Below are 21,312 nucleotides of genomic sequence, written 5' to 3'. Positions count from 1 at the left end.
GCAGTCTAAAAGCCAGGCATTACTGGAAAATATCATGCTGAGTTGTAAGAAGTATGATACATGAAAATTAATGATCCTTTCAGGCAATGTCCACATGATTTGGTTGAGTTTAATATTTGAATCACTGTTTCAGTAACAAATTGTCACATATAATTGCATTAAACTGATTTATAACAAAACCACAAATAATCAACCATAATCTGTATGAGATTTCAAACTTACAGTTTCACAAAGAGTCATTTGACAGCAATCCTCAATATTGATGTTCACACCATCATTAGCCAAATCAGAACATGTGGAGGACCCAGAAGGTCTTGATTTATTTCTAGTAACAAATGACTTCTTTGGGCCAAAGCGCTTCACCTTGCGGGGAACCTGGACAACCACAGCTGCAATACAATGCCATGAGACCAGTCTCATTCATGAATCATATGGTGAATTACAGCCCAAAACCATATTTAGGAAATTACCAAAACCAGTAAAATTGCTTGAAAATAATAATAAAGATATACAAAGCAATGCAAACAAATCATTCAAGATACCTATTGATCAATTAAGTTATTAATCAATTATGTTACCATTCAAGAAATTTGACAAAGCAATTTTATATTTTTAAACAGGTCTGTGGAGTATTTTTAACAATCATGAGCACACACACACACATACACACAAATACTTTTTAAGATATGTAACTGAAATACAGAGTAATCTGTTATATTCTTTCTGAAGTGCATTTCAAAAAGGAACAGCATCCACACACTTGATTACTTCATCATTTCTTCACCTTTAAGGCAATTATCTCATACCATTTATATTCTAATTACTTGTATAAATGTTATCATTCAAACTTTTCCCTTTACACTACAATCATCCTGAAACAATTAATTTACTCTTACCTTTTTTTTTTTTTTACAATGCCCTAACATGTACCAGAATTTTCCTTTGCTTGCTTGTCCACTCCAAAACTCACACTATTACCTAATGAAGATGTCCTGCATTCATAAATACACTTGTATTCTTATTCCAACTCATATAAACACAATCTTCTAGCAGAAAATATTAAATTCATGAGTCTTCTGTAGTTCAATTAGGGAAAACTATATGGCAAACCAATCCTGCTTTCTTGTTTAAAAAGTGGAGAGAGAGAGAGAGAGAGAGAGAGAGAGAGAGAGAGAGAGAGAGAGAGAGAGAGAGAGAGAGAGAGAGAGAGAGAGAGAGAGAGAGAGAGAGAGAGAGAGAGAGAGAGAGAGAGAGAGAGAGAGAGAGAGAGAGAGAGAGAGAGAGAGAGGTGGGGGGGGGGCCAATAACAAACACAGCATGAGTTATTGGCATGCATATAAGTTTTAGTATCAAGTCATTTTACCCACATATGGTGAGGCATGCAGGAACATGCAACATAATGCCCTAAAATAAGGAATAAACTTGCAATTCAGTTAAGAGGAAGCATGCAAGAAGATTCTCTAAACACACTGATCTGATGAAAAAGCAGAACTGATAAAAAGACATGAAAGCTGAAAAAAAAAAAAATATTGAATGTATCCTTCATGACCAATATGGTGCCAATTGACTGGGAGATGGTATGTGCAGTTTTCTTGTACAAAGGTAAGAGTGGTGAGTATAAATAACCTGATGTTAGGGATTACGAGTATAAACAGCTTGATATTAGGGGATACAAGACTTTTTGAGTTTTTTGTTGAAGGATAGGTGTGTGATGGAAGTGTTCTTCACAAGGGTTAGAGAAGGCTGTGGGGAAAATGGGTTAAGAAAAGGAAGGAGATACCTATAGCAGATGTTTGCTATAACACAAGTGTGGGAAGTATTTGATATTAAAGGATATATTAAGGGCATTTATGAATTTGAGAAAAATCTAAATACAGTAGAGAGGATGTTGTGGACTGATTTGAGATAATGTAAGCTGAATGTAAAACTATTATATGTAACAAAATTCTTACATCTCAACAGCAGAACATGTGTCTGAATGGGAAATAATGTGACTGAATGGTTTTCTGTTGAGTGAAGCTGAGATATGTGATGTCACACAACCTTTAGATGTCTGGTGTTATTAAGGAGCTGAATGAAGATTTTAGACAAGGGTTTATGTCTGATGAATGCTGATGATAAAGCAAAATTTGAATCAGCCAGTGGTGATACTGCACCACTGGCTGATTGAGAAGAAAGACTGACAGTTGGTACAGGAGTTTGAAATGGTGCATGAGAACAAGAAATTGAGGGAAGAAGTCTGAGTAAAATAATTCAAGTTTATAAATATGGTAGAATACAAAAGAATAGATGTACTGGTAGTTTTGAATGCTTTGAAGAGGAGAACTGTTTCAAATATCTAAGATTGTGTTACTGAGAATGTGGGAATAGATTCAAGGATAAAGCTTAGAATGAAAGATCTATGTAGAAAAGACATGAGAAATCAAGAGTACTTAGAATGCAAAAGAATGCTGTATTATGGTGTCCGGATACTGTCACTGGTATGAGGATGAACAACCTTCTGCTCTCCCACTCTTTTGTTCCCCATTAATATAAGTTCCCTTATCTGCTGAAAATCTTATAATTTCTCACAATTTAAAGGTTATCAGCAGATCAGATGTTTTAATGAAGGAAAAATATCTGATACAGTGAACTGACTGGGTTTACTCAACTGCTGATTACGAGTGTACATCACAGTGGGGGGACTGAAATATGGAATATCGTAGTAAGGAGATGGAATATAATTGAGATTAGGAAAATGTATGGAGCAACACGTATAGACTGAGGAAGGAAAGAGGTATGTAGCTGATCAAGCAGAGCAGGGACTGTTATGATAGTCTGGGGTGTAAGTGGTGTAGTGTAAGGCTAGAAGGAACTGTAAAGAGCACATTACATGTCTGTAGAGGAAGGAATAGTTAAGCATGAGAGGGGTAAATGGAGAGGGATAGCTGTAATTGCATGAGTGGTAAACAATCTTGAAGGCTTCAACAAGATTATCCCACAAGTAGTCTGATGAACTTAGCAGGTTAGATGCAGCAAAAAAAAAAAAAAAAAAAAAAAGTTTATGATGCAGCAGGGGAAAACCACCTCAGCTATAGGATCCCAATATTTAGCAATCTGGTTACTCTGACTCCTACATGGTGTGGTTGACAAAGACTGGTCCTTTCTCCTGAGCTCTAGAACCTCAGTGGGAATATTTGTGAGAGAAAGTGAGTGTGTGCCTTGTCTTGTCTACCCCTGATATTTGGATGATTAGACAGATCCTCATATGACAAACTTGTAAGGGATGATGATGATGGCAATGATGATGATGATGACTGAAAATTATCACAGATCACTTATCATGTTTCAACTATGGATTGAGTGCTCACTTTGGAGGGAAAAATTTCCACAATCTGAGCCCAATTAAAACTGTAGACTTCCTTCTGGTGACACAACCTCCCTTTATGACATTTCTCTATTCCTCTTTCAAAATTATTCAGATTTTTAACAGCCTTTTATTGAGGCTGAGATAATCTTATGGTAGTCTGACATGATGCATCCATGAGATCATCTTGCAACTCTTAGGATAACTCAGACTAGTAGTCTGACAGGATGCATCAATGTAAAAAAATATGTAGGTAGGGAGAGATAGGATCCCTCTGTTAAACATTACAGAAGTTGTCCTTTGTTAATTTAGTCTAGAAGACTTCCCTGTTTTCTATCTGATGAAATATCACCAACTAGCACAACACTAGCCACTGTCCTGATCACATGCTGCTGGTGCAAATACGGATGTCATGTTTATGTCCACTATATGTTACCCAGTGGCACTTCCCTAGGTAGCATAGAAGGAAGCAGAGCCATGTGCTTTGGGGAGGAGTGACACTTCCTTGTGGCTGCATATATGACTGAGGGCCACATCAAGACCATTGGTGTGCCTGTTGTTGGACTTTGTGTTTTGTGTGTGCACAAAACCTCTAAACTAACTCTAAAAACTAAGTGCCCAGAAATAACCTTGTAAATAGTGCTTTAATGGAAACTTTTCCTCAAGCCTATTAATATAATTCTACCTTAAATAAAATGTTCCTGTCACTAACGTGATAAACAGCTGAGTGGTAGAACATCCCTGAGATCATCTTGCAACTCTTTGGATAACTCATGGGGAAAAAATCAATTATTCTACAGTCCACATGTCTTTTTGGTCTCTGTTGAGTGTCTCTACTGGCCTCACAACCACCTGGCCATCATTAACCACTGAAGCAATTTTTTCCAGTTGATCAATGGCAATGGGGTGTGTACCTCTACATCATCAATGGCAATGGGGTGTGTACCTCTACATCATCAATGACAATGGGGTGTGTACCTCTACATCATCAATGGCAATGGGGTGTGTGCCTCTACATCATCAATGGCAATGGGGTGTGTGCCTCTACATCATCAATGGCAATGGGATGTGTGCCTCTACATCATCAATGGCAATGGGATGTGTGCCTCTACATCATCAATGGCAATGGGGTGTGTATCTCTACATCATCAATGGCAATGGGGTGTGTGCCTCTACATCATCAATGGCAATGGGGTGTGTGCCTCTACATCATCAATGGCAATTGGGTGTGTGCCTCTACATCATCAATGGCAATGGGGTGTGTACCTCTACATCATCAATGGCAATGGGGTGTGTGCCTCTACATCATTAATGTCACTGCCCTTTATGAATGATGCCATGAACTAGGAACCTAATCTCCCTGTGAAAAAAATTTAACCAATATCTCATTACTTTCATATTACTTGTCATTTTCTTATATAATATGAACAAATTTCATAAATAGTAAGTTGTTTCATAAATAGTAATGCTAAAAAAAAAAGGTTTATCCTTGATGAGAGCTTTAGTTTAGGGCATTCCTAAGACACTGTCCAATGAGGTTACAAAGAGGAATTCTCTGGTGACTGCAAAAATGTTGAAAAATGTAAGCATGAAAGTAATGTAACCACTGCTTGTGAGTAAAAACACTTTCAGAACTTCTATCATTGTACACTTTTTTCCTACAGGGATATTAGTCTCTGTAGGTGAGAAAGTGTAGAAAGCAAGACATTAACATTTTCTAAACTGTAGGTCTTTTTGTCAGAGAGAGAGAGAGAGAGAGAGAGAGAGAGAGAGAGAGAGAGAGAGAGAGAGAGAGAGAGAGAGAGAGAGAGAGAGAGAGAGAGAGAGAGAGAGAGAGAGAGAGAGAGAGAGAGAGAGAGAGAGAGAGAGAGAGAGAGAGAGAGAGAGAGAGAGAGATTAAAGAAAAATAAATAAAAACAAACAATGGTGAGTTACTTCAGTTTAGATACTTTACTTCTGGTTTTCTAATTAAATATGTGGTTGATGATAGAGAATGTGTAAGAGAATGGCCTTATTTCAATGACATTTATATAATTCTTCATAAATAGGTAATACCAAGAAAATATATGATACAAGAAATATATCAAATATTTGGAAAATTTCTAGTCAACTGGAAGATTGATTAATTTTAGGACATGCAGCAGATACACTAGTAAACCTCTGAGATCTAGGTAGTTTATTTAATGAAGAGTCTTTCCTATCACAGCTTAACCATTCATTTATTTATCTATATTTAATTTATTTATTTTATTTATTTATTTATTTTTTTTTTTTTTTGCCATATCAGACTGCTCCCCCTTCTTCCACAAAAAAGAAAAAAAAACTCAAAACCATTCCTAAAGAGAAACAAAACAATAAACAAATAAACGCAAGGGATGGCTAATTTAATTTCTGCAGTGTCTCTATGCTTCTCTTTTGAAACAATTCAAGTCATAAACAAGACAGAAATAGGAGGTGTTTCAGAGTTTACCAGTAAAAGAGATAAAAGCATGAACATAATGGTTAACCCTTGCACTGGTAAGGTGAACACAACAGAGAAAAGTGTAAGTACAGAGTCACATGCAGCAAGATTGTGGGAGGCATGCAGTTTCTAAGTTTAAAAGAACAGTAACCAAGGTAATAGTAACTGCACCACTGCACCATTGCAGTGGTGAGTGAGAGTTCAGAGGAGATACTAGACACATGCTGTCATGGTTGAAAATACTCCCAATGAGGTATTAATGGAGAATGGAGGTAGCTGTATCCTGCCACAATTCCCTCCCATTTCCTTCCAGATTATTTCCTTTTGTGTCTTGATAGCACAAGAAGGCCATCACAGCTTGCCCTCTAAAAACAAATTCTCTTCTTGTACACTAACACTACATTGCATGCACATTTCACTGAAGACAATCTAAATAAGGTGCTTCCTGTTGAAATGAGGAACATGTGCAAGAAAACAAGAAAACTGCCACAGAAGTTGAGTGATTACTGCTTATCTTTATATTGAATCAAAACCAGAGCAGAAGGGAGTCACTGGTCATCCTCCCTTCCCCGGCTAACAACCAATATTACCTATGATATACAGGGCACCAAAGGAGAAAAGTCACACATTCTCAGATATGAAAGATCAAGTCATTAAGACAAAATATTCTATGGCCAAATGCTTTTAATACCATGGTGTAGAAGTTACAGTACATTTTATTATGAATGTGCTAAGAACTGTCAAGGGTGGAAGGGAGGAGGAGAGGGAAGCTATGGTGGGTGTTGGCATCATGAGGATGTTACCTGATTAGACATCAAGGTTTTCATAAAGATATAATTTAATTCAAGAATGCAGTGTATCATTATAGCAAATAATAGTTAAAACAAAACAAACAGCACGTGGCAAGAGTGACCAGCTGGACAATGCAGAACAACCCATGTGCAGCCACTTGCCTGTGATGCGCATTAATTTTTAAATGTCCTTTAACTTTTAAACCATGGTGTTAAAAACATTTAACCATGGAATGTTTCCAACTTAGAATGACTTGATCTTTCATTTCTGAGGATATGTATGTGGCTTTCCTTCTGGATATACTGTGAATATATGGATATATGGATGGGTATAAAAAAAAATCTTGATTTCTTATCTTAAACCATTGGGTGCCAAAAATTCACAAAAAATTTTCCCCTGGTGTCGAGCAACTTTTTTTCTGAAAAGTTTGTAGAATTGTAAAAGACGTGGAAAAGTGCAGGGTGGTATCATCAGCGTAGGAGTGGATAGGACAAGAAGTTTGGTTTAGATCATTAATGAATAATAAGAAGAGAGTGGGTGACAGGACAGAACCCTGAGGAACACCACTGTTAATAAATTTAGAAGAACAGTGACCGTCTACCACAGCAGCAATAGAACGGTCAGAAAGGAAACTTGAGATGAAGTTACAGAGAGAAGGATAGAAACCGTAGGAGGGTACTTTGGAAATCAAAGCTTTGTGCCAGACTCTATCAAAAGCTTTTGATATGTCCAAGGCAACAGCAAAAGTTTCACCAAAATCTCTAAAAGAGGATGACCAAGACTCAGTAAGGAAAGCCAGAAGATCACCAGTAGAGTGGCCTTGACGGAACCCATACTGGCGATCAGATAGAAGGTTGTCAAGTGATAGATGTTTAAGAATCTTCCTGTTGAGGATAGATTCAAAAACTTTAGATAGGCAGGAAATTAAAGCAATAGGACAGTAGTTTGAGGGATTAGAACGGTCACCCTTTTTAGGAACAGGTTGAATGTAGGCAAACTTCCAGCAAGAAGGAAAGGTAGATGTTGACAGACAGAGCTGAAAGAGTTTGACTAGGCAAGATGCAAGCACGGAGGCACAGTTTTGGAGAACAATAGGAGGACCCCATCAGGACCATAAGCCTTCCAAGGGTTTAGGCCAGCGAGGGCATGGAAAACATCATTGCGAAGAATTTTAATACATGGCATGAAGTAGTCAGAGGGTGGAGGAGAGGGAGGAACAAGCCCAGAATCATCCAAGGTAGAGTTTTTAGCAAAGGTTTGAGCGAGAGTTCAGCTTTAGAAATAGATGTGATAGCAGTGGTGCCATCTGGTTGAAATAGAGGAGGGAAATATTTTAGCTATTTTCTTGCTAACTGCATGCCTCCTTCTGCAGCTTTTCTGCACACGACTTTCTACTTTCTCTCATCCTTATTCTGTCCACCTCTTTAATGCAAGAATTAGGCAACCAGTATTCTCAATCTACCATTCCCTTTTTCTGATAAACTGGGGAACCCCCTTCCTGCTCCTGTATTTCTTCCTTGCTACGACCCGAACTCTTTCAAGAGAGAGGTTTCAAAGACTTGTCCTACAATTTTTGACAATGATTTCTGAATCTGTTTGAGGGTCAGCACCTCAGTGAACTTTTTTTTTTTTTTTTTTTTTTGTTGCCCCTGACTGGTGCCCCTCCTACATAATAATAATAATAAAAAAACTTGAATGACTGCTTTTATGGAAGAAAATTCCCATGATGATGATGATGATGATGATAATGATGATGAAGCTGTTGTTATTGTTTATGAAAATAACTGAAAAGTGAAAATGGACCCCTTGTGTTGGGGAAGACTGCCTAGTAACACAATCCAGTTGTTTCCTGCACATCATAAAAGGCTACTCAAAGGGACAGAGCAAGAGGAGTGTATTATTGTTACTAAAATGAAGCCAAGATATGATGTCTTGTTTGGGCTACCTTTCTTTAAGAGAGATTTGAACACAGAAGCCTTTGAAGAACATAAGCACATTCTGTGTAGTAGCAAAGATAGTACAGGGCAAATTTCGAAAAAGGCAATGAAAATGTACTACAAATGAACAGAAAAGTATTACCAAGCAAAGATTCCTTGGGCCAGCAAGGCTTTTCAGGAATAAGATGAAAAACTCCTGAGCCAAATAAAAACAACTGTTGACATTACTCACCTTGTGGGGTCTCTACAGCAGCTACAGAGATTCCTTTACAGGAAGTGGCTCTCCTGCGGTACAGCAAAACTGCCAGGATGATTGTGGAGCACAGGAACGCAACAGTGGTTGCAGCCAGAACTACAACAACTGCTATGTAGCTATACCTAGGAACACTGAAATAATTGCAATCAGTTACATAATTATTTTTTGACAATGTAACATGATGTACACAAACTTCACTTTCATGCTCTCTAGATGCCAATAACTGCCACATTATTTACTACAGAATGTGAATAACAACCTTGGAAGTCAATTACTAAATATAGTAAAAGAATATCTGATCAAAAAGTCAAGTGCAGCATCTACAAATGAGTTGCAGCACACTGTTCCAAACCAATTTTTAATAATTATGAAGAAGTTGCTTCAAAGAATAATACTTAACATGAGTTTACTCATGAAAAAGTCAAGACAGTGTGGCCAAATAGCAATTTAAACAATGAGGCCTGCAGGTCGGCAACTCCAGTCCCTTCCTTGTTTTTTCCTTAGTATAGAGGAAATAACAACACCTAAGGCTGAAAAGGTGAATAGAAGAAACCCAACTGGACCGATGATAAGACTTTCCTTCCTTCTCCAGTTAGTATATGACAAAAGAAGTAGCCTGAAGAGCTTCATTCACTCAGCAGCATAAAAAGCTGCATGGGCTTCTATTATCAAGAAGGTGGGTAAATGAGACACACAGCATCAAAAGAACAAAGGATGAGACACAGGCATCAATGTTACAGAACTTCACTTCCCATTGCTGTGTAATTATTACCTTTATTTCTAGCATCAATGCATCACTCCCTCCTGTAGAGCTCTCATTGGCATCTCCTGCTAAATCTGTCATGAATAACACTCCTGACAATCTACTCTATAAATTTTCAACAGTTCAGTCATACAGGTCACTGACATCTTTACAAGGCCAGTAATTCCTGAGGTGGCAGGCTCAACCTCCTTGTTGGTACACCATCTTGATTCTTAAGCTTTGTGCTTAGACTTAAGCATGGTTCGGGAAGTTCAGCATAAAACTAAGCATAACTTTTGAGTTAAGCATAATCCCTCTACTTAAGAATTTTTGTGAATATGGGCCCAGGACTTTGAAATGCAATTCCACACAGTTAATTCCTATATATCTGGCTGCTCAGTGTAGGTAGTGGCCAAAAGTGGCACAAGGCAAGGGACGCACAGCGAATTTGAACCTGTGTTGAGTGAAACAGAATTTGGACTAGAAGGGATTCTTGTTTGCATCTCCTGAAGTTTTGTAACTTAAATGTTTGTAAGTCATGGAATGTCAAATATATATATATATATATATATATATATATATATATATATATATATATATATATATATATATATATATATATATATATATACACACACACACACACACACACACACACACACACACACACACACACACTGTTCCCCAGTATTTGCAGTTCTGCATTCACGGTTTTGCATATTCGTGGATTTTTACTAGATGTGCCCACCAGTTCAGTCTTCCAACCCAAAGAAAATGGATTATTCTTTCAATTATTGTAAATTACAGTAAACCCTTAATATAATGAACACATATGGTGGAAAGGTGCATTGGTAAAGACAAAAATTCACTATATTCAGTAAAGACAAAAATTCACTATATTCAGAGAGAGAGAGAGAGAGAGAGAGAGAGAGAGAGAGAGAGAGAGAGAGAGAGAGAGAGAGAGAGAGAGAGAGAGGTGAGGGGCAATAGCAGCTTTAAAGGGGGCATTATATCCACGATTCAATAAAAAGAAGTTCGTTATATTGAGGGTTTACTGTACACATTAGTTTAGTCCCTTTCATTTTACAGTGTACTGTATTTTTTTAATTAAGATATTATGTACTATATGTATAAGAATTATTTTTTATTGTGTTTAAGTGAATTTTAAATGTGTTTAATAAGTGAGAGACACATTTCTTAGATTAAAACTATAAACACAGGTACTGCTGAGCCTTGTAGAGGTGGTTTCCCATATTCGTGGATTTTCACTAATTGCAGGAGGCTTTGGAATATAACCCCACAAATAGCATATGTGTGTGTGTGTGTGTGTGTGTGTGTGTGTGTGTGTGTGTGTGTGTGTGTGTGTGTGTGTGTGTGTGTGTGTGTGTGTGTGTGTGTGTGTGTGTGTGTGTATATGTATATATATATATATGTATATATATATATATATATATATATATATATATATATATATATATATATATATATATATATATATATATATATATATATATATATATATATATATATATATATACAGTGTTCCCCAGGAAATGGGATGGATAATTAATGATAATAGTAACATATCTTCATCAAGAACCTCATCACTGAGGACAGCAAGTGATCTATAATACAAATCACCAAGTGGTTAAGCATCAGCCATATGCTTACTGCTACAAAGCTAGGTAGATTGTGGTCATTTCCATGGCAACGTCAATGATTTGTTTACAATATCCATGGAGGTGCCCAAAACTGTTCAGTTAGGTGACTTAAGTGACCTGGGCTGTGCAGGATTGCACTAATGAACACAGCCTTGTTTCTACTTAACAGATTTTTACCTATCTCAGGAGATTTTGGAACATAACACCCACAACAGTCAAGGGATTACTGATATATATATATATATATATATATATATATATATATATATATATATATATATATATATATATATATATATATATATATATATATATATATATATATATACCTTTCTTTTTACTTCACCATTACTTCTTCCCTTAGTTCACTCAAAATATCTTCATCTCTTCCATGAGGGAAATTTTCCTCAAATTTCAAAAAATTTTACCAATCTTTTTGAATTAATTAATTTGACAATATGGTCAGAAGGATGATATATACACTACATTACTTTCAAGAATACATCAAACAAAATTAAAAAAGACCCATTACTTTCAAGAATACATCAAATCAAATAAAAAAAGATCAAGACTGATACTCACCATTCTGTGCTTGAGACCCTGTAAGTTGAACGTGAGGCAATCGTGTCAGTCATTGTTTCATCACCGTTAATTTTGGTTGCTGTGTCTACAGACTCTTGGTTGGTCTTCTGTTCCGGTTCTGCTGAAGGTGAATCTGCCTGGGATCCATTCAGCATATTTCTTTGCTTGAAGGTTTTCACAATGATATCTTCATATATGTTGTGGTTATTTTTGTCATTTTCTGTGCCTGAATATTCTGTAGGAGCATGCTCAGCTATGTTATTCTTGATTTTTTCAGCTTTTATGTGATGACCATCTTGCAACTCTCCAAATTCCTTAAAATCTGAAGAATCAGAAATAATTTCTTCACCTGTTTTTTCACCATCATCCTCCTCCTTCAACTTTGTAGATTCCACATTATCTGAGGAATCATCATGAAATTTCTTGATCTCTGCTGTATCTTCCCCTCTTTCTTCATTAGTTACTGATTTTGAATCTTCTGTCTTATCTTCATGATGACTTTTATCTTCTTTATCCTGACATGGAATTTGGACCAATTTTCCAACATTTAATTTTGCTATGCCATAGGCACCAAGATAGTTTTCCTTCATCTCACTAGGGGTGGTGAGGAGCCTTGCGATATCATCTGGGTCACTCCTTGATGCTCTCATAATTCCCTTTCTGCTCCAGTCTGCCCAATATACATATTTTTCGTCAACAGTTAATGAAAATGGGTAGCAGTTTTCCAAGTGAACAAGGTCTTGATGAAGCCCTTCATCAACTGAAGTGCTGACAATACGACAGGAGCTATTTAAGTCATCTCCATGAGTAACAGCCCACACCAAGGTTCTTGTGGTGTCATCGAAGGTGAGTCCCTGGTCAAAGAAAATAAAATAGATAAATAAAATAAATTCCTTAGAACTTCCCTTCACCTAAAAAGTTGTGAAGGTATATTATAAGGGAAAATATTTAAAACAGTAAATATAATTTATGAACCTAAGATAAATCTATAAAGCTATACTTTCACAACATCTGCAATTAGTTTTATTTTTTCCATACCTCATCTGTTTACCACTCAAGTGGAGTAAATTATTTTTGGTCTCTTGTAGCAAACACACACACACACACACACACACACACACACACACACACACACACACACACACACACACACACACACACACACACACACACACACGGAGCTGACAGGACGTGTTTTCCAGTGCTCTATCTATAGAAGTGAAGGAATAACACAAATCGCTCATAGTTGAACAAGATATGTTATGAAGACCCAGGAATATCTAGGTGATAAATAGGGAGGAGAGAAACAGTACCATGAGTATAGTTATCCTGTCTCTAGGAAAGTTTATTTTGTCTGTTTATATTTTGGACAAACATGGCAGAGGGCGGCACCCCAAAGCAAAGGGGATTCTTTGAAGGTTTCAGTGGAGAAGAAAGAGAACTGAATTATAGATTGCAGTGCAGAAAGATTTTGTATAAGGAGGAAATGATGGACAAGTTATTGGAGAAAATAAAGACATTGGAGGCACACCAGAAGGAGACAGGTATGGAATTGGTGAATAATACAACAAAGTTGGTTGAGATGGAAGATAAAAATGAAAAGGTGAAGGTGGAAAATGGCTGTTTGAAGAAACAAACAAAGGAGAAAGCAGAGACTGTTCAGAAAGGAAATGAGGAAATGAAGGCAAGTGTTAAGGATGTGGAAATGAGGCAAAATAAGTGGTTAAATGAATGTAAATTTGGAGAAGAATCACTAAAGAAAATAAAAGAACAAGAAAATGAGACGAGGAAAGACTGGAAGAAATTGGATTACCAACACTGCAAGAAAGAAGGGAAAGAGGAGACCTGATAACAATGTTCAAATTAGTAAATGGCATGGAGAAGATAGACAGAGATGACCTAGTTGTAAAAGTGGAGGAAGGAGATATAAGTACAAGGGGACATATGAAGAAATTAAAGAAGAGTCATTGTTTGGGAGATATTAAGAAATACAGCTTTCCGCATCGAACGGTTGAAATATGGAATAACTTAAAAGAAGAGGTGGTTGCGGCAAAGAGTGTGCACATGTTTAAAGAGAGATTGGACAAATTCGGGTATGGAGACAGGACTAATTGAGCTTTGGCTCGGACCCTGTACTATACAACTAAGTAAATACAACTAGGTAAATACACAAACACACACACACACACACACACACACACACACACACACACACACACACACACACACACACACAGCATAAAGGATACAAATCCAATTTGTCTTCTCGAGCATAATTCAAAACACAACCCTTTAAGGTGAGCTGAATATTAAGCAGTAATTCACAGCACAACTTTTGGAAGAATTTCAACAATGTTCCCATAATATTTTTATATTCTCAAACTCTCATTTTTCATCTTACATTTTTTGTTTTACAGTTTTTAATTAACTTATCAACATTTAAATTTCAAAAGTTTATCAATATACCAGGTAGCAATACTCCTTAAGGGGAGCAGTGCCTGAAAATAATAATAATAATAATAATAATAATAATAATAATAATAATAATAATAATAATAATAATAACAACAACAACAACAACAACAACAACAACAACAACAACAACAACAACAACAACAACAACAATTATAATAATAAATACATACATATACCAAGGCTGTCTTCCCCAAAAAGGGGGGTATTCTCCCTGCCACACCCAACTGCCTGACACCTGTGTAAAGCTATCAATGTGTAGCGCCTGCCTTGGAGGCCACTCAGCCGTGTTATTTCTCAAGAACTCACAAATGCTCTCCATTCATTTCTGTCATACACAACCATTCTAATAATAATAGTAATAATAATAATTAGTAATTTTTTTTCTAAAATATCAAGATAATTTGGCTGTTGTCCTTCACAAAAATTCACCCACTTCCTCTGTCAAACCTATACCAAAACACTCCTTTGTCTCCTGATTACATTTATTTATAGTATTTAATTTCCTAATAAGGTCATATGGTTATAAATGTCCATTTTGAACAATTGCTCTTAATAAATACTTAAACCTTGCTTTCTTACAATGTAATACTTCTGTGGGTAATTCAGTGAAGATGGATCAGACAAAAAAGTCAGATTGACCATATTAATTTACCTCCTCTCTGGCTGCTACCAAAGACAAGTTCCTATCCTTGCTACCTGTCCTCTTCTGTTCCAGTTCAAAGAACAATTTACAGTGCAAATACACATTTTCTACAAGAGGAGGAGGTAAATACAGCCTACAGTTCATCAGTTCATCTCTCAAAAGCTGTTGCATGATAAGAAGCACAAGCCGCCAATGGGAGTAGAAAAAAAGTTTGACAAAACTACTCTTTTTCCTTCAATAATTTTTCTTAATATATTTTATATGAGAGAGAGAGAGAGAGAGAGAGAGAGAGAGAGAGAGAGAGAGAGAGAGAGAGAGAGAGAGAGAGAGAGAGAGAGAGAGAGAGAGAGAGAGAGAGAGAGAGAGAGAGAGAGAGAGAGAGAGAGAGAGAGAGAGAGAGAGAGAGAGAGAGAGAGAGCAAAGAATGAAACTTGTCCTTTGTACATACACTCTAATCCTATAACTTGCCCAATACAAGACATGAAAGCACCACAAGGCTGGGGATTCCCTGAGAGCGATAATGCCTAAATGATCCCAATATTTTATAACTACTTTATGTACTTATAAAATGTTTGTACTTTTACATACAGACTCCTTTACCCTATACTTTCAAGTTTATTGTCGTATACTTTCAAGTTCATTGTTGAGTGGGAAAAACTACAGTTATAAGAACTGACATCTTCACTTCATTCACAATTCTCTTTCTTTTACATACTCTTTACTTGTCCTCTTGATATGGCCAAATCATCTCAATATATTTATTTCAACTTATGTCACCATCCCCACACTTCCCTCCATTATTTTTACATCTCTCCTCTATACATTCATTGTTCCTAACTTCTTGTCACTTCACATGTCTATTCCTTACACTTCTTACATTCATAGACACATTTTTTTCATATCACAACCCTCACAAGCGATTCTATGACACATCTACCTTTCATGGCCTTCTCTCTACCTTTCCACCCATTACACCATTTTTTACACAACATTGGCCCCAGATACTTTAAACTTTTGAGTTCCTCAATTATCTCTTCTTCCATAATTACTTCACACCCTCTTACTATTGGCACACTCATCACATAAGGTATATCTGCAATGCATCCTTTCATTCAGGCCTTCATACTGCACATTACCATAAAAGAAATGTTGTACCGTCAAGTTGCTGCTAACACACAATGTTCTAACATGAATACCATCTAATGCAGGGGATCAATTCACCCTAAGTCTCACTCTCACAGGAGAGACTCAAAACCCCAACATGGGGATGAGCCACTACAAGCCCCAGAGAAGTCCATAAAATGTGACTGTGTAGCAACGAAATGAGGGAGGTGTGGTCTATCCTTGCCACCTGCAGTGATACTACTCATAGTTCAGTACAGTAAAATCCCTCTTATCCGGCATCAACAGGACCGCCGACATGCCGGATACTTGAACAGAAGTGAAATTATGTCCACAATCATCCCCCTACACTCATGCATCTTACCATAACAAAGATCAGCTGATCTGATCAGCTGCTTAAGTGTAAGCACAACACGCTTCCTCTTTTCTACAACTTTAGACATGATGAAGGTGTCAGGCCATAAATAGTGCACACGCGGGACTGAGTCACTGAGTAAACACAGTGCAGTGGGCCGCAGGTGGCGCGAAGCAGTGCGTTCTGGTGGCGAGGGGATAAAGTATGCCTCACGTGGGAATTTTAATCGATTTTATGAGTACACATTGATTTTTTGTTGATTTTAAGGCTCGGGGAAAAATGTGCCGGATACTTGAAGCTGCCGGATACTCGAATGCCAGATGAGAGGGATTTTACTGTAATTGACCCACAGGAGGGAGCAGGCTGCTGCCTCCACCACCCCACCACCCACAGTGACAGTATTGAGCATGCCACTACCACCATCCGTCACCCACAGATAGTACTGAACGTGCCACCAACCCTGCCACCCACAGAGATAGTAATGAGCATGCCGACACCCACAGAGATAGTACTGAGTTTGCTGCTACCTCTGTCACCCACAGTACTGAGCATGGTGTTGTCATTGCCACCTGCAGTGATGCCAATTTAAGAGAATGACTTGTGCTTGCATACTTGACAACAGTACAATTCTCTTGTGATCTGCAGCAATGAAGTCACCACTGCTTACACCATTAGAAAACTATTGTTTATCATTTGGATTCAGTGTTGAAGACCATAGCTTTGCACCCAATTAACATAGTATGAGTGTGAACACCAATTGTGGAAGATATGAGATGATATCAACAGTGAGCATTCATCAACTCGTGTGTAAACAATGGCTCAGCATGGTTTTTTTAGATTATTTCTGCACCACACTGGTAATTCAAGGTTAGCATTAGCCTTTAACCCTTTCCTTCCGGCGCTTAAACTATTTTCCCGTTTGCTATGACGGCTAAAAATCATAAACCTAGAAATTGTCAGAAAACTGTTTGAATACTAATAATTATTTTCTCTTTGTTATTCTGAGTACAATGATGTACTTTGTAGCTCGATGTGACCTCTGAAAGTTTAGTTTATGCCTTTTCAAGGATTCCTCCTCCTCCCACTGTGTGATCCGTCTTCCAGAAACAGCCCGGAGAGCGATGACACTGCGCACGCACGCACGCACACACACACACACACACACACACACACACACACACACACACACACACACACACACACTCTCTCTCTCTCTCTCTCTCTCTCTCTCTCTCTCTCTCTCTCATCTTGGAGGGGAAATTGGAAAAACATAATAAGTGACTTTATATAAAATATGCTCTGAGAATTGAGGAGAATTACAGATATATTAGAAAATTTAGGGTATGTTGCAACAATAGCTGGCAAGAAGCAGTGGAAGCTGCTTTCCACCCGGCGGGTCGCTGGGGTTGCCAAGTGTCGCCCGGAGAAAGGGAAAATAGCTTAGTTACCACTAAATTTCCAGAGCTAGTGACAACATTAAATGTGGAAACATGCCAGACACTTCCACTCACCATCTGACTCGAGAAACTGCGCTTGGAGCTCAAAATTGAGGCGCGAAAATTCTTGATCACGGGTATGATTGCCGTCGCTACGGACGCATTGATGCAATCGTACATATACGATTGCCGGAAGGAAAGGGTTAATGGTGCTCAAAATTAGTATTAGCCTTTAATGGTGTTCACAAGTACCTAAAAGTTAATGAGGAAGTGATTTAATCAGGGATATAAAACATGTGCAAGTGTCAAGAAGCGGTATCAAACATCTCTGGAAGTTTCACTGCCATTGTAACTCTAGCCTCAAATTGCTTCCAGTGGTATTGTCCAAACTCTATCGGTCATTGTCACTCTTTCTCATTTTCAGTATAGTTTTGACCTAAGTTCACAAGCTTATCTACCACTGTACTTTAAAAAATAAACAACTTCACTGCACTGCACTGACACATTGTGCCTAACAAAGCCATTATGAAAATAAGGGCAAGCAGGCAACACACTATGAATTTCAAAACCTTCAACAACAGTTAATAAGCAATCAAACATCCAAACCTAATCTCTTCTCTTCCAGTTACTCTGCCCTTATTAAAACTGTCACTACCTCCCTAGGTTTAACACAATACAATAGTTCCAAAGCTAACATGACAAAGCCAAGCAAAAATGAAAGAATGGTTGAACCCAGGAAAAGAAACATTTGTATTGCTCAACATTATACTCTGCTCATTCTAACAAACACAAACATACTTTACCTGATAAAAATCTTTTTTTTCTTCATCCTTCTTAAAAATATGATGTTTGTTGCTTTTAGGATCCCACATCTCTACACTGCTGGGCACGGTTCCTTGATTACCTGCCTCACTCCAATACAGATGCCTGTAATGCAAATATGATGGTATAATTTTCATCATATCATTAACTCATACATTTATCCTTATTATTTATAATTACCTATAGAATCAATGAGCAACTTTGCAAATCCTTAACTGCAATCATACAAGTACATTGGGTCACAAACTCAAGACATTAATTGGATCACTAAAAACACTCCTTGAAAGATCTCTCAGCATAGCACTGAGGGACTTCTTAGCCTATTTATTGATTACATAACTTATTCTACAACAGCATATTGTATGTTATTCTCACCCATTCCACAAGCAATATTACAAGATTCACTGTGTCATGAAGACACTAGTTACTAAAACTGATGAATTACTTTAGATATGAAGAAGTGTCTGGTACTTCTTGAAACATAACTGCCCTGATGATGACTATGCAAGCAATGACATACTTGTCAGCCACATCCTGTACAAAGAGTGCACCAACAAACATATCCACTGGCTAGGCTGAGCTTATGATACACAGTGTTTTGTTAGGATTTATCAACAAATTGTTGAATATGTATAAATTCCAACAAAATATTATATACTTGCTTGATGATGAGTAATTTATATCATGACAATATGAATCTAAATCTGACTATAAGAAATTCTTTGTCTATTTAACTTCCTGAGTGGAGAGGACATCCTAATTCTCTTCCCTTTTTGTGGAGATCTCCATTCTTGGAGACTTCAATGTTCACCACCAGCTTTGGCTTTCCTCTCCCTTCACTGACCATCCTGGTGAACTAGCCTTCAGCTTTGCCATCCTCCACGACTTAGAGCAATACTACTCGTATTCGTGACCATCTTGGAGATACTCCCAACATTCTTGACCTTTTCCTAATCTCTAATCCTTCTGCTTACGCTGTTACCCTCTCTTCTCTGTTGGGCTCCTCTGATCACAATTTCATATCTGTTTCTTGTCCTATTGCTCCAATCTCTCCTCAGGATTCCCCTAAGCAGAGGTGCCTCTGGCATTTTGCCACTGCTAGTTTGGGGGACCTGAGGAGTTATTTTGCTGATTTTCCTTGGAATGACTACTGCTTCCATGTCAGAGACCCATCTCTGTGTGCTGAGCACATAACAAAGGAAATAGAGTCTGGCAAGGAAGCGTACATTCCTTACTCTTTTTTTCGACTTAAACTTTCCAAACCTGGTTTAACACAGCCTGTTCTCATGTTATACATGATAGAGAGGTGGCCCACAAAAGCTACTTCAGCTTCCATCACCAGAATCTCATGTTTTATATTTCTGCCTGGAATCATGCCAAGTCTGTTCTCCAACTAGCCAAAAACTCCTTCATTAATAGAAAGTGTCAAAATCTTTCAAGCTCTAACCCCCCTCATGATTTCTGTTACCTAGCCAAAAACATCTCCAATAACTTTACTTCTTTTCCTCCTTTATTTCAATTAGATGGCACCACTGCCATCTCATCTATCTCTAAAGCTAACCTTTTCACTCAAACCTTTGCTAAAAACTCTACCTTGGATGATTCAGGGCTTGTTCCTCCCTCTCCTCCACTCTCTGACTACTTCATACTACCTATTAAAATTCTTCACAATGATGTTTTCCACGCCCTCACTGGCATATCCCTCGGAAGGCTCAGAGACCTGATGGGGTCCCTCCTATTGTTCTCCAAAACTGCACCCCCATGCTTACACCCTGCTTAGTCAAACTCTTTCAGCTTCAAAACTGTGCCTCCATGCTTGCACCTTGCCTAGTCAAACTCTTTTAATTCTGTCAACATCAACCTTTCCTTCTTGCTGGAAGCTTGCCTACATTCAGCCTGTTCCTAGAAAGGGTAACTGTTCTAATCCCTCAAACTACTGTCATATATCTTTAATTTCCTGCCCATCTAAAGTTTTTGAATCTATCCTCAACAGGAAAATTCTTAAACATCTATCACTTCACAACATCCATCTGGAACTCCCTGCCTGCTTCTGTATTTCCAACTTCCCATGACTTGAATTCCTTCAAGACACTTATCCATCAATTTTTGACTACTGCTTTGACCCTTTTATGGGACTGGCATTTCAGTGAACATTTTATTTTATTGGATTTTTGTTGCCCTTGGCCAGTGTCCCTCCTACATAAAAAAAAAAAAAAAGTATCTGATTGCCAGTATGAGTTCTGTCAAGGCTGCTCTACTGGTGATATTCTGGTTTTCCTTACTGAGTCTTGGTCATCCTCTTTTAGAGATTTTGGTGAAACTTGCTGAAATATCAAAAGCTTTTAATAAAGTCTGGCACAAAGCTTTGATTTCCAAACCACCCTTTTACAGCTTCTATCCTTCTCTCTGTAACTTCATTTTAAGTTTTCTTTCTGACCATTCTATTGCTGCTGTGGTAGATGGTCACTGTTCTTCTCCTGTTCCTCAGGGTTCTGCCCGGTTACCCAATCTCTTCCTATTATTCATCAATAATTTTCTCAACCCTTGTCCTATCCACTCCTACATTGATTATATCACCCTGCACTTTCCATGTCTTTTCATTGACATCCAACCCTTCAGGAAGTAAACAGTTCACACAGGGAAACCACAGAACACCTGACTTCTGATCTCTCTAAAATTTCT

The 21,312-nt window shown here is 37.7% G+C and overlaps 1 protein-coding gene across 5 annotated transcripts in view; it reads right to left on the bottom strand.

The window, feature by feature from the left end:
* The window catches only part of LOC135101243 (protein cueball-like), a 50,671-nt gene that overhangs the window by 8,031 nt on the left and 21,328 nt on the right, over nt 1–21,312 (bottom strand). For 4 of the 5 annotated variants that reach the window (XM_064004924.1, XM_064004925.1, XM_064004929.1 and 1 more), the window contains exons 4-7: nt 18,612–18,735; nt 11,778–12,631; nt 8,769–8,923; nt 223–389 (exon numbers count right to left, since the gene is read on the bottom strand). In XM_064004924.1, coding sequence (XP_063860994.1) covers nt 223–389; nt 8,769–8,923; nt 11,778–12,631; nt 18,612–18,735 — 1,300 coding nt within the window. The remainder of the gene's footprint in view (nt 1–222; nt 390–8,768; nt 8,924–11,777; nt 12,632–18,611; nt 18,736–21,312) is intronic. The other variant, XM_064004927.1, reaches the window with a different exon arrangement.

Source organism: Scylla paramamosain, chromosome 6 (genome assembly GCF_035594125.1).
Source record: "Scylla paramamosain isolate STU-SP2022 chromosome 6, ASM3559412v1, whole genome shotgun sequence".
Classification (NCBI taxonomy): Eukaryota; Metazoa; Arthropoda; class Malacostraca; order Decapoda; family Portunidae; genus Scylla; species Scylla paramamosain.
The sequence above is the reverse complement of the archived record's forward strand: the minus strand, read 5'-3'. Positions and strand labels throughout refer to the sequence as shown.